Source organism: Papilio machaon, chromosome 16, assembly GCF_912999745.1.
Source record: "Papilio machaon chromosome 16, ilPapMach1.1, whole genome shotgun sequence".
NCBI lineage: Eukaryota > Metazoa > Arthropoda > Insecta > Lepidoptera > Papilionidae > Papilio > Papilio machaon.
Genome location: NC_060001.1, coordinates 2,193,708 through 2,208,819, shown reverse-complemented (window position 1 = coordinate 2,208,819; position 15,112 = coordinate 2,193,708). Strand labels below are relative to the sequence as shown.

Below are 15,112 nucleotides of genomic sequence, written 5' to 3'. Positions count from 1 at the left end.
ATTAGCATAGCGTTTAGAGAACAAGTCTGACAGGCGAGAGGCGAGGGCCCCGGCCCGGAGGCAAATTGCTCGTGGGCGTCCCGGTGACCCCTCAGACCCTCACACAAATATAACTCCCACTAAAAGAACGATTTGATATTCCTCCACAACTATATCTCGATCCAAAGACGAAAGTAAGTAAACAGACGAAAGTCATATTTTATACATGGCGTCCATTATGATTTACTTTTGTAGTTATTTTGTTAAGATTGTGAAATAAAGTAGCAAAGAGATATTGTAAAATAAGGGCAGCTTATGTTTTTAAAAAAAAGATTTTTTACCAGAAACATTTTGAAATTTAGAAGCTGAAAATTGTTCAGCTTATTTAGTGAAAATTCTTCGGGTTTTGATTGGAACGTAGAATAAAACTCCTAACAAGTCTTTGAAGCAATATTAAAACGAATCCAACCGGAAAACGGGAGGATATGAAAGAGCCACAAAAGAAAAAAATTAAAAACAAAGAGGGAATCTGACAATGGAAGAACAAAAAAGATTTGTGGAGCGCTTGGTCGGCGTGTTTCACATACGACAGGAGCTCAATTAAGGCGCTCTGAGATCAAGTGAGATTTTAATAGAGTGCCGATAACCGAGAAAAAACAGTAATTGAACGACTCGATTCTCATGTATGCGGGTAACGGAACAACCTCTATATAAGTAAAATGACATACATTTATTTTCATCGTCGAGTGTCTTGCAAATAATATTAAACAGGCGAATTATTGAACGCAAATAGAAGCTTTATGAGAGAATTCAAATCGATTGACAAAATGCGAAATATCTACTCCTTAATGAGGTTTATTACGTACTAAAAATATGTTCTATAATATTTTTGATAAAAAAACCAACATGGAATAACGTGATAAAGTAATAAAAACACGTATCGGAATAAAAGCCGTTTATAAAAGTATTTTGCGGAGCGCGTCTGGGATGGAAAAAATGAAGATAAAAGACGTCTAAAGTTGCCGTGAATAAGGAGAACTCTTTTTATAACGTAATACCTCTTTTCATATCATGAAATCTTGGAATATATTTAAAATAAGAAAATGCGAAGAGCTTTTAGAATCTCAACATAAATATGTTGAGCTCTTACACATTTATAGAATTAAGAAAATATTTTTCATAAGAATTTGTAAATTTTTCGACATTAAAGTTACACTACAATTATACATATAATTTATAAGTTTAACAGTGTTACTAATTAGTAGTAAAGGTAAATTAGTAATTTTATACAAATAACAAAGACTTAACCAACATTTTACAAGACGTTTCGTAACTAATGTGTACTAATAGTTAAAAACTTGCTAAGACGTGCCCTATTGGTTTCTATTTTGTCGCTAAAGTTTTAAAGATAAAAACATTTTATAACAACATTAAAATTAACCTATCTTACTCAGTGTCAATGGAACATTACAATGGTAAAAGAATTTCCGGATAGATTTTGAAATTAATAATTACAAATATGTATACTGAAAAAAAAAAAACAAATCCGTTCTTTTCATAATTAGTATTATAACCACAATGGTTTAGTTTAAGAATATGAAATAATTCAAGAACTTTCTTTACATGTGTAAATAACAATAGAATATTTTTTTTATTCGATTGCTATATTTTGGACGTTGTTTTAAATATATAAGATATAATGTCGATGAATAATTCAACATTGGTACGTAACTGTGGAATTCAACTGGCGGAGTATTTGTATTAAAAATATTGCCCTCCCTCTTATTATCTTTCAAAAAGAAGAGAGAACTAGATGTTTTAATACAAGTATTGCAGCAGTGGAAATTGACTGTCGATGTGTTGCGGTCGTTACGGTCGTACGGGATCCGGTTTTGTCTCCGTTGTTAACTAATTGCGTTCTCAGAAGGCGCTGAACATCAATTTGTCCTATAAATTTAGATATATCGATACAATCAAAGACCACACAATACAAATGGCATCTAATAACAATTATTTTATGAAATGTCTTTTTTTATTAAAACTCACATGTATTTTCGTATAATTTTTACTCTTTTTTGTGCCAGACTATTAAAAATAGCATTAATTTATAGTTTATTTTACTTAATTGTACGTATTTCTTGTTTAATTCTGTTTCTTAATCGTAATAAATCTATTTTTGTATATTGTAATCTCCGTTCTCATATAGGTCTTACTAATATTATAAATTAGAAAGTTTAGATGGATGAATGGATGATGTTTGTTATAAGGTATCTCCATAACGGCTCAACGGATTTTGATGATAATTGGCATAGACGTAGAACATAGTCTGGAAGAACATATAGGCTACTTATTAAGTTTTTCTTAATTCAGCACGGACGGTGTAGCGGACGACAGCTAGTTCAATAAAACAAAGTTTATTAATAACGTAGTAGGCGTGGCTAACATTATTTATGACATTTAAACAGTAATTACACAACCAATTCATTGATAAATTGAAATATTAACGGTTTAGAAATGTATCAACTCAATTAGCAATAACATTAGTCCATAAAGTTGGTGATTTATTTGGTTAACTCTTTAATTCGCATTCATTATTCAAAGCCAATTATTGTCCGGATTGTTTTATTAAAGACTTTCACGGAGCCACATATATTGTTTTTCCGTCCAAGTACGACGTGGAGCCTTGAAGGCTCGAGTACCTTGAAGGTAGAGTGAATAGGCATTTACAAACCTAGCATGTACCATCTTTAGACCACATCATCACTTCATCGGGTGGGATTATGGTCAAGCCCTAGATTTTTCAATATAAAAAAATATATATACATATAGAATGTAAACTATATTTTGTAGCGTTTAGTATTGCTATCCCACTCATTCCCTGTGGAAAAAACGAGACAATACGTGCAATATTATTATACGTTAGGGCAGTGGAATTTCACTAATGTATTAAAATGATGTATTATTTTGAGAACAGATAAAATTGACTTGCAAAATCTAAGATTTCGAGTAGGAAAAGGTCAAACATTGCAGATGGATTGGATTACAGTTATGTAAAAGTTTCCAAGAACTTTTGTTTTTATATAACAAATTCAATACAAGCATAATTTATTTTCATTTTAGTTTTGTTGTATTGTTTTCTGTTACTATTATAATAATTATATAACATTAATTATTCCGTGTAAAATGTTAATTATTATATTTACTTAGTTACTAAACATTTCAAACAAGAAATTAGTAAATAGAATATTAAATACATCATTAAAAGCGAACCCAGCCCTAATTTGTTGTGGAAGTACTATGAAACATAAATATCAAGTTCCAAATAGCTAAACGATGTCCGAAATATTAATTTAGAATATAATTGACAAGGGTTATGACTCACATAAGTATAAATTATATAAACTAAATTAGAATTAAAAATATACGAGTAAAGTAAAACGTTGAAATATTTATTTTACATAAGAGTCTCTGTTAGCGACCTCATTAATTTATTTTCTCAACGTCAACTTCTAGAGGCCTCTTACTACAATCCGATGAGCAAGATAACTAGCTGAAGTCTGTTTCGATCTCATTTCTTTTGATGATGATAAAATAAAGAGATTTTTAATGCAAAGACCGAGCAAGCTCATTATGTCACATAGACAAGAGTTCTCATACACTAAGGGTACTTTATTGATCACTTAACCACTCCGAGTACGGCAGAACGACGTTACTTAAACAAATAAGTTGCAGATGCTTTAAGCAAAATAGATTTTAAGAGGTAAAAAAAATGAAGACGTAACACATTTTAAAACACCAGGAGACTAGAAAATGTAAGTACATTCGATAGGAATACATCAATTGTATGTTATCAAGAGACGTGTGGAGTAACACGTCTTTGTTTGTTGTACAACTAGTTTGTTGCGAGCCGTGTCGCGCGAGGCGGTCGGGGCACGCCTACTTATCAATTCCAAGTGCCATTCAGTTCGACGGCGCAGTTTACGGCACTCGGCGCTCTTCAATAAATCCTTTGTGAGACTACTCGCTCCTCAGATCTTCCATGCCAGTTTCACACATGGGTAGAACAGTGAGGTAGAACAATGCAGTACTGCTATTGTTTGAACACACACGTCGAGACTTTTCAAAGTAACATTCGATTAACGGTATTGTTACTAGTCGAAAAGACAAATATTCATAGTACTGATATTGAAGATATAGAAAATATCCTGACGATTTTACTAGCGATATTGCTAATCGAATGTGACATTGTCTACAGACAATTGTCTGTGTGCTCAGTATTACTTTGACAAAAAGATTCTGTTCAAAAAAATTGCAGTACTGAAATATATAAGACTGTGTCACTGATTTACCAACGTGTGAAACTATCCTAAAGGTTTTATACGGTTTCAAGTTGCCAGTAACATTGGGATTTTGGTAAGGTATGTGGCGGACATACACACACGAACACTTACACACACACGCACGCACACAGATACCCACACACATTCATTAATTTCTTACATAAAAAAATAAAAAAAAAAACAATTACTAATTTTGTATTTACAATTACAAAAAATTATAACTTTTTATTCTATATATTTTATTTGAAATATCAATAAAAAATAATAAGTAAATAACGATTCTAACGCCCTCTAGCCGACGCATTGAAAACGCTTCGCGTGAAGTTTGCATTAATTACCTGTCGTTGCGTCGGCTCAGGGGCATTCCAAAAAATCACACAGTCACGGCCATCTTTTGCGACAGTAAAAATTCCATACTGGTGACCCCTTAAAGTGAATACGTGAATTGATTTAAGAAAAAAATGATAAGCGACGGTGAACAGGAAATAGATTACGACGCGCGAGTGACGAAGCGGCGAGTGCGCGTGCCCATTGTGTCGGACGACAATTCAGACATTTGTCGTATAGGCGTAAGAATGCCGCCATTTTGGCCAGAGAAGCCATTATTATGGTTTAGTCAAATCGAAAGTCAATTTTGCATATCGAAAATAACCGATGATGATATAAAATTTCATTTCTTAATCACAAATCTGGACCGGAGATATATAAGTGACATCGAGGATTTAATAACATCACCTCCAACGACCGGCAAGTATGAAAAATTGAAAAGTGAAATTATTAAACGGCTTTCCATTTCAAAAGAGAAAAAATTAAAACAACTACTACAGGCCGAGGAGATGGGCGATCGCAAACCATCTCAGTTCCTGCGACATCTACAGCATCTCGCGGGCCCCAATATACCGGAAGATTTTCTTAGATCATTGTGGACTGGTCGACTCCCAAGTAATCTGCAGACTATCGTCGTGTCGCAAATGAGTATGCCCCTTAGCGAAATAGCTGACTTGGCAGATCGAGTACACGACATCGTCCCAGCTTCACCCGTGGTTGCAGCCGCATCATCTTCACAAACCAGGTTAGAACAAACCATTGAGGACATGGCGCGACAAATGTCAGAACTGAAGATGCAGGTCAGTACTATTAATTCGAAAATTGACGAGCGCTCTCGGCCACGTCATAAAGTTAGGTCACGTGAGCGGAGCCGTACGCCATCGAGAAGATCACAGTCGTCCTACAGAAAGTTTCCTACCTGTTGGTATCACTCCAGGTTCGGCAGCCAGGCTAGACAATGCATTCAGCCTTGCGATTACAAGTCGGGAAACGCACCGGGCAGTCTGTAATGGCGACGGATGACTGTCCCACATTAACTACTGGTCGCCTATTTGTAATTGATAGCAGATCGAAAGTGCAATTCTTAGTGGACACAGGAAGTGACCTATGCGTTTTCCCCCGATCTGCACTCAAACAACAACGTGATAAATCTGATTATGTACTGTGTGCAGCTAATGGTTCTATTATTCATACGTATGGTTATGTACAACTTAATTTAAATTTAGGTCTACGTAGAGATTTCATGTGGCGATTTACTGTTGCTGACGTCACAAAAGCTATCATTGGTGTTGATTTCTTGTCACATTTTAATTTAATTGTTGATGTTAGAAATAAGAGATTAATAGATACTACAACAAAATTGTCAACGTTAGGTGTTTCTGAAAAATTATGTAGCCTAATATCTAGTGTAAAGGTCATGACTGGTGATTCAATTTTTTTCAAATTACTAGCTAATTTCCCAGAACTTACACGGCCAGCAGGCACCCATCGCACACCAACACATAAGACAGTTCATCACATACGTACCACACCAGGTCCACCGGTTTCCTGCACACCACGCAGACTTCCCCCAGAGAAGCTGAAGATCGCCAAGGCAGAATTCCAGGTAATGTTAGCTAATGGTATTGCTCGTCCATCCGAGTCAGCCTGGTCGTCACCACTACACCTCGCTCCGAAAAAGGATAATGGTTGGCGACCATGCGGCGATTATCGCTTGCTTAATGCGAGAACGATCCCGGATAGGTATCCTTTACGCCATATACACGATTTTGCCCATAGTTTATTCGGTTGTAAAATTTTCTCAACTATAGACCTAGTAAAGGCATATAATCAGATACCAGTATTTGAACAGGACATTCCCAAATGTGCTATAACCACACCATTTGGACTTTTTGAGTTTCCTTATATGAATTTTGGTCTTCGAAACGCTGGAGCCACCTTTCAGAGATTCGTTGATGAGTTGACACGTGGTCTAGATTTTTGTTTCCCATATCTCGACGACTTTCTCGTATTTTCGCATGATGAGACAGAGCACAAAGAACACCTTCGCCTCCTATTTAACAGGATGAAGGATTACGGCGTGCTGATCAACACTGCAAAGTGCGTTTTTGGAGCATCAGAGGTAACATTTCTAGGCTACTCCATCAACCAGCACGGCACGAAGCCCCTGGAAGGCAAAGTTCAAGCCATGAAAGATTTCCCCCTTCCTACAAATGCAAGGCAGCTTAGAAGGTTCCTGGGCATGATAAACTTTTATAGAAGGTTTATCCCCCACGCAGCCAAAATCCAAGCTCCCCTGAATGCATTGCTTAAAGGTTCAGTCAAAGCGTCACAGACAATACACATGGACAAAAACTCATTAAAAGCTTTCCAAGACTGTAAAGATAGCCTTTCTAATGCAGCCCTGTTAGCTCATCCAGACCCTACAGCAAAGTTAGGTCTTATCACTGATGCTTCGGATCTTGCTATTGCTGGTGTCTTACAGCAACTCGTAGATGGTAGTTGGCAACCTCTTGCCTTTTTCTCTCGTAAATTGAGCCCATCACAAACGAAATACTCACCATACGATAGAGAGCTTCTTGCTATTTATGAGAGTATTAAGTATTTTAGACATTGGCTAGAAGCAACACCGTTTACTATCTTCACAGATCATAAACCACTGTGTTTTGCATTCAGTGAAAGGAAGGCCAACTGCAGTCCACGACAATATAGGCATCTGAATTTTATTTCCCAGTTCTCGACCGATATTCAACACATCTCCGGAAAAGATAATGTCGTTGCTGACGCACTTTCCCGAATCGAGGAGGTTGAGGAGATAGTAAGACCCGTGGACCTCGAAGTGATTGCTAAAGCTCAGGACTCCGATTCTGAATTAGCAACATTTCTAGAACAAGAAAGTTCCCTGCATATTAAGAAATTAAATATACCTGGAAGTCGATTGCAGCTGTACTGCGATGTCAGCACAAAGACTCCCAGGCCTTTAGTACCCAGATCCTTACGCAAGCAAGTATTCGATAGCTTACACTCTCTTAGCCATCCCGGCGCTATCACAAGCGCGAAGCTTGTTGCTGACCGTTTCGTCTGGCCATTGATGAGAAAAGATTGTCGCGAATGGTCTAGGGCGTGTTTGTCATGTCAGCGCGCAAAGGTAAATCGACACGTTATGTCGCCTTTAGGCACACATGATTTACCTTCAGCGAGATTCAAATACGTTCATTTAGACCTTATCGGACCATTACCTCCATCAGCTGAGTTCCGTTACTGCTTGACAGCCGTCGATCGCTTCACGCGATGGTGCGAAGCTGTTCCCTTAACGGACATCACTGCAGAAACAGTGGCCAAAGCATTTTTGTCGTCATGGATAGCGAGATTCGGCTGTCCTACTGATATTGTGACAGACCGTGGTAGGCAATTTGAATCGGCACTTTTCGAACAACTTTCAAAATTCATATCTTGCAAACATCGTAAAACAACCAGCTACCACCCTCAATGTAACGGTCTTATTGAGAGGTTCCACCGGCAGTTAAAAGCAGCTATCATGTGTCACGAGGATAGTAGCTGGGTCGAAAGTTTGCCAATAGTTCTACTGGGTATAAGAAGCTCCTTCAAGGAAGATCTTCAATGTTCTTCCGCTGAACTTGTCTACGGAGAACCAATACGTCTGCCAGGTGAATTTTTTGGTCATAAAGCGGAGAATTGCACTACTGATATAGCAGATTTTACAGCGCGTATTCGTTCTTTTGCTAACAATTTGCAACCCGTACCAACTTCTCATCACAACACGAGCAGAATTTTCGTATTTAAAGATCTTTCAACTTGTTCCCATGTCTTTCTAAGAGAAGACGCGTTAAGAGGCGCTTTACAACCAGCTTACACAGGTCCCCATGAAGTTGTTGAGAAAGGCGAAAAAGTTTATAAGATTAGAGTTAAGGGAAAAGTCTTACGAGTATCAGTAGACCGTTTAAAGCCAGCCTACATACTTGTATCCAACCAAGACCCTGGTTCATCTCCATTACCCATTCCTATTTCAGATGCTGTTCCACAATCTACTCCGACCGCAGTGACTACACGTTCTGGGCGAACAGTCCATTTTCCAGATTATTATCGCCCGTAGACACGGTCTCTGGGGGGGAGTGATGTGGCGGACATACACACACGAACACTTACACACACACGCACGCACACAGATACCCACACACATTCATTAATTTCTTACATAAAAAAATAAAAAAAAAAACAATTACTAATTTTGTATTTACAATTACAAAAAATTATAACTTTTTATTCTATATATTTTATTTGAAATATCAATAAAAAATAATAAGTAAATAACGATTCTAACGCCCTCTAGCCGACGCATTGAAAACGCTTCGCGTGAAGTTTGCATTAATTACCTGTCGTTGCGTCGGCTCAGGGGCATTCCAAAAAATCACACAGTCACGGCCATCTTTTGCGACAGTAAAAATTCCATAGGTATTATCGCGTTGTGCAGGATATTAAAAAAAAATTAACGTTAGTCTTTTTTTAACATCGACACAGATTGTGATTTATCCAAGTTCGGTGTTAATTAAGAATTGGCCAATTTAGACTTTCTTTTAGACACATGCAATTTTGTTTTTATAGACATTGAATAAATGCTTAAGAAAAACTATGTAATTCCTGTGTGTATATTATGTATTCAAAACAATTCAATTACTGTGAAAAGTAGAGGTAGAAGATCTTTCTAGTGTAGTGTTGAAAACCTAGACATTGTGAGGTTTAGTTGTATGTTTTTTATTGATAAATGTAAATTTAAAAACGAAAAGAGCTATATAAATCTACTCATCTATGATATCTGTTTACAAATTCAATAAACTAAATGTAAATATATTTAAATTAATGGCTAGCAGTTAAGGAATTTCTAGCCTATTCTTAAATTTATAATAAATGATCTGTTAATTTGCATTATACACGTATAATTGAGCAATTAAGGATTTTATTTATAAATTTTATCTCAATATTACTTTAAAATATTTGAATACTATTAAATTATACAAAATACGATGTTACTGAGAGTTCACACTGACGAAACATTAACATGAAAACATTGAACATGTTTTCATGTTAATGTTTCGTCATGAATGTAAATTTTCGTATGAAATTAATCGAACATTAAATGTGTAGGTACTTTCAAAACAAAGGTACTTTCAATATTTTAATTCCCACTTATAGACTACATTGGGCAGAATATATAGATCTAATAGATCACAAGTTTTATATAGTCATAGTGAATGTTTAAATAATAGTAGCTATTTCATCATAGTCAACTCACTATACGTCCCCACTGAGGGGCTCGGAGCCTACCCCACGTTAGGGGTGACTAGGCCATATTCAACCACGCTGACTAAGTACAGGTTGGTTGACTTCACACATATATTTTAATTTCTTCTCAGATATGTGCAGGTTGCATCACGATGTTCTCCTTCACCGTAAGAACGTCGGATTAATGTACATATGTAAATAGAAAATCGAAAAACACATTGGTATATGTCGGGATTCGAACCCAGGACCTGCAGATTGCAAGTCAAGTGCTTAACTCCTGAGCCACCGACGCTCCTCCGATAGTAACTATTTATAAATTGAAATTTGATATTCAAACTCCATTCATAGATAACATCACAAAAAATTATTTCCTTATGAGTTTATAAAAAAAATTGAGATCTAAAACCACGACGATTGCTTAATCAAAATTAAATATTCTGTTGCCAATAAAATTAAAAATACAGTCACAACGACATTTTATTAAAATATATAAGATATGGTTTATTATATAGTTGTTTTGTTTTTTAAATTACAAATACATAATGACTATAACCTTCAACTTATCGTTGGTTTCTGAGACCAAAATGTCTGTATAAAACTGATTATTGTCATCTCAAAGATGATGATGGGATAACGAAATGTTTTAGACAAGAATTTAGGTCTCAGAAACCAACGATTCTGATTATTTACATCACAATTTGATCAAGTATTGTCTATACCAGTGATTGTCAAACTTATTTCTTTCACCGACCCCTTTGAAAATCAATTATATTTCAGAGCGCCCATAATTTTTATTCAGCCCTAAAATTTAAAAACCACAATTTCATTACTTTAATTAATTTCAATGCCCCCCATTTTTCGGGCCTCTTATCGCCCCCTCCTAGGTTTCAAACGCCTCCAAGGGGGCGTTATCGCCCACTTCGGGAAACACTAGTCTATACTAATCATATAGGACACACATAAAAACTACCATAAACGTTATATGAATAAAAAAACTTTTACTAGAATTATCTTACAAAAGTTTTTTTTTAAATATATTTTTAATTTTCTAAATCGTTATAAAAAATCTTCACGTATTCAATCTCATAGTCGTCATTTCTTTTAGTCGAGGTTATAACAATAAAAAACAATTTTATATTTTTCTCTCCGCGTTAAAGCGTACAAATTAATATTATGAGTCTGAATTAAATTCGTTTCATGAATATTATATTGCTTTTTCTTTTAACAATGTTACATCAACATTAGGGAAGAGTAAACATTCAAAACAATTTTTTAACAGTTAGTCTTTTTAAATTTTATTTCCTGTAAAATAATTGTATTGCCATTTTTTTATTAATGTGTAATTATTCTTAATAACGTAAATAACCTTATTTTTCCAAAAAAGCCCAAAAAACTTTTTGGATTTTTTTGAATTTGAAATTTGAATTTAAACCAAAAATTCACTAAACCAATATTTCTACTCTTGAAACTGAGACATTAAATCAGTAGGATAAAGGTCATAACCAAAATGTTTTCTTTCAAGTCATACTTTTATCTAATCTATTATTCTAACTCACAATTTATAAGGTCATTAATAAAGTTAAAATTAAATTAAAATTCGTCATTAAAATTTTTACATCTCTTATTTAATAGTTTCGTTTGAACATAATTAAAATAAATGCACATCATCACATCGCCAGTAGCATCCGGCACGGCCATTAAAACGCTCAGTTTCAACATTTAAATATACAACGAGCTCGACTTTATAAGAATAAATAACATGTTAAATATTTTGTGTGCAAGCAGATACAGTCGAATGGATATTCAGCGATTATATACCTTATAGAATACAACTTAAAGTTGAGATTCACAACACATTTATTTTATCCTATACAATACGTGCGTAACTTGGTCTTTGAGAAAAAAAAGCTTCTATAAACTTTCAACTGGATGCTAAGGCGCTTACAAAAATCATTATAATTAGCAAATGAATTGATACTCCAACGAATAACTAATGCTCGTACTTAACTCGTCAAACTAACAATCCCAAGTAATTTATTTTAGACGACATTTCTAAATGAAATAAGTCTCTAGTCTTTATTCCACTGTTTTAAATATGTTAAAGTGATTATTGTTGAATTTTAACACTGAGTTTCTCATTTACATTAAATATTTTCTTTATACAATCTCTGTTCACAAATACTTGTAAAATGGACCAATATAAAAAACTTAAAAGCAAAATAATATGGTATTCCAATAACCTTTTTAGTACGTGTTCGCCGAAACAATTTGTATTGGTTACGAAACTGGACGGAATTTAAGTCATTATAGATTGGGGACGGTTAACACTTAAAATTATTATTATCCGAAGCTACGAGCGGAGCGACACATAAATTAATATATTGATAGCCTCTTTATCACGTAAGATATCAACTAGGGTATAAATCAGTGTTTCAAATGTTATTTAAAGATTGCCTTAAGTAATAAAAAAAAGACAATGAACAAAAAAGTCTATTAGAATAGAGATAACATGAGTCCTCTCGGACATATAGAGGTTATTTGTATCAACGAGTATGACGATTTCATAATAAGGTAACACAGAAGTTAAAAGACATTTATTTCCTAAAAAAACACGCTCATTTTAACCACGTAACCCTAATAAGTCAATTTAGAGCATAATTTCAATTAACCACTAACAATTTTGGAACATAATTTAAAAAAAAAAAATTGCATGACTCCATGAAATAATGCAAATAAAATTTAAGATGGCGCTACTGTAGAATAAGGTACATGACGTCAATTTAATCTGTATTGGTAAACATTTCACTCATTTGTATAAATGTTGTATAACAATGAAAGGAATAAAAACTTACCCGGAATAAAGTGTTCAAGATTATCGACTTAAAGAATCTATAGAAAGCTAAAACGTTCTCGGAACTATTAAAAAGAACAAACAAGGTTCAACGCTTTACTACGCATTTAAACCGACTGAATGCCATTTCTATAAATAATAGCTTGGGTAAATGATTGTCTTATAATTCAAATTATACTTATAATAGTTTATTCAAATTTAAATGTACTACTTTTATTGTTCATTGTTTTAAAAAATGGCATAAAAATAGGCATTTACATGAAAATATCACAATACTGTTAATTCTTAATTCCAAGTTTTTAATGACAGATTGAAACTTATTATAGACATCAACAATTCAAATCTTGTGATATTAAATCAGAATAACCTAAAAAAAAGTACATAAAGTCGATGCGTCGTATCGCAGCCTGAGCAAAGTTGTAGCAAAGTGAACGACGTACCCCGCACTCGTTAAGAATTTAATCAAACAAGAAGATAAAAGAGGTGTAAAAGAAATAATTTGCAGGGACTAAATTATTCAAAAGATGGATTAAATATTAAACAAAATAAAAAAAAGAAGTCATGTCTAAATAACTTGAATAGGTAGAGAAGATAATATCTTTGAATACATAATCCGACCTCCAACAGGTTATTATAAAAAATATAATTGTTATTTAATTAGTTATTTGTAATCTGCAAATAACAACTAACGAGTACTTAATAATCAATTTATTTTTAAAGAAAATAATACGTAAATTATCTTAGTCATTCTTTTTTTAAAATTACGTATGAAAAACATGAACTGCAACTTCTTCTTATAACCTCGCAAAACGTGCACAGTAAACGAAGGAATACATGATTTAATTTCTATACTCTCCAATATGTATCGTTTAAAGCAAGAGGCTAGCCACTTTCCGTTACAAGACCGGGCAAATTGACTTTAGTCGTGCCATCAATTAACCTTTTAGCATCGCCTCCCCACCGAGCGCAGAGACAAGGTTGCAACGAGCCAAATTTATCTAAAGTATTCAATACACGACATTCCTTAAACTTTATTGTTAAGAAACTACTGTAAATAATGGATGGAAAAATAATACGATGAATATCGCAGACTTATCTTTAAATTAATTGTCAATGAGAGTTAATTTAAAACATATTTGTCTGCGCGTAATAAGACGAACTCATGTTAATGAGAGTCGTAATTACTTTGTCTTAATTGGTTGTCCACTTTGATGGTACGTCTTACGATTTAACGAAGCTATTAAGTTTAAGATGAAGTTGAAATTATTAAATAAAAGATAAAATATTAGACAGTAATAAAAGTCAATGTTTGTATCTTTACCTATGCGTTCTTAAAATAATACAGATTTTGATGACACTTTGGTAGGATGCTCTGAGGACACTGGAGAAGGGTAACTATAGTAAGGAAAAGTTTCATTATATAATAAAAAATATTTTAATACACAAATAAACTATTCGTTTGTTTTTTCACTTTGCCATTGCATATGCATTCGATTTTACATATTCCATACTAATATTTTGAAGGGAGAAAGATTTCATTGTTTGCATTGAATAGGTCCCGAAACTACATACAGATTTTAAAAAAAAATCACTGTTAGGAAGCTATACTATCCCAATGTGAAATAAGCTATATTTATTATTTTTTTTTTAATTCCGCGCGGACGATTTCACAGGCAACTGCTAGTATATTATAAAACATGAAATCGTCTCGTAATTTATAGGCAGGGTCATGACAGTGTATTAATTTCCAACATCAATTACACTAAAAGTAAACGATGTCGTTGGTATTTAGTATTGAAGTAAACCTTTATGTAATCAATTCAATCTCTTATGCAAGTTAATAGCATGTCAGCGCGAACGGCCGTCATTTTATATAATTGATTCTTATTTAATTTGATAGAATTTCAATGGACTGGTCATTATTAAAGATAAATTATTATTAATTGCATTATAAAAACATTTTGCACGTAAAGCAGACGACTATTAGTTATAACGCTCGGATAACAATGAAATCTTTCATGTTTGTCAAATTAGTTGATAACTAGCTGTTGCCCGCAACTACGTCCGCGTGGAATAAAAAAAAACATAAGTAGCCTATGTGTTCTTTCTGATTATGTTCTATATCTGTACCAAATTTCATCAAGATCCGTTGAGCCGTTCCGGAGATACATTTAAACATACATCTAAACATTTGCATTTATAGTATTAGTAAGATATGCGAAATTATTTGACGTCTTTGTTTAATTAATATCTTAATTAAATACATCATTTGCTACACGTTCTTAAATGTGTAGAATAGACAAGTCTGAACGAC

The 15,112-nt window shown here is 34.0% G+C and overlaps 2 protein-coding genes across 2 annotated transcripts in view; one reads left to right on the top strand and one right to left on the bottom strand.

Annotated features, from left to right (window-relative positions):
- LOC106715756 (zinc finger protein 608-like) overlaps positions 1-15,112 on the bottom strand; it is a 99,441-nt gene that overhangs the window by 82,086 nt on the left and 2,243 nt on the right. The gene's annotated exons all lie outside the window — the stretch shown is intronic.
- Positions 4,781-6,229, top strand: LOC106717641. The gene is made up of 2 exons (XM_014511543.2): positions 4,781-5,446; positions 6,110-6,229. The coding sequence occupies exons 1-2, from the start codon at positions 4,781-4,783 to the stop codon at positions 6,227-6,229; spliced, it is 786 nt and encodes a 261-aa protein (XP_014367029.2).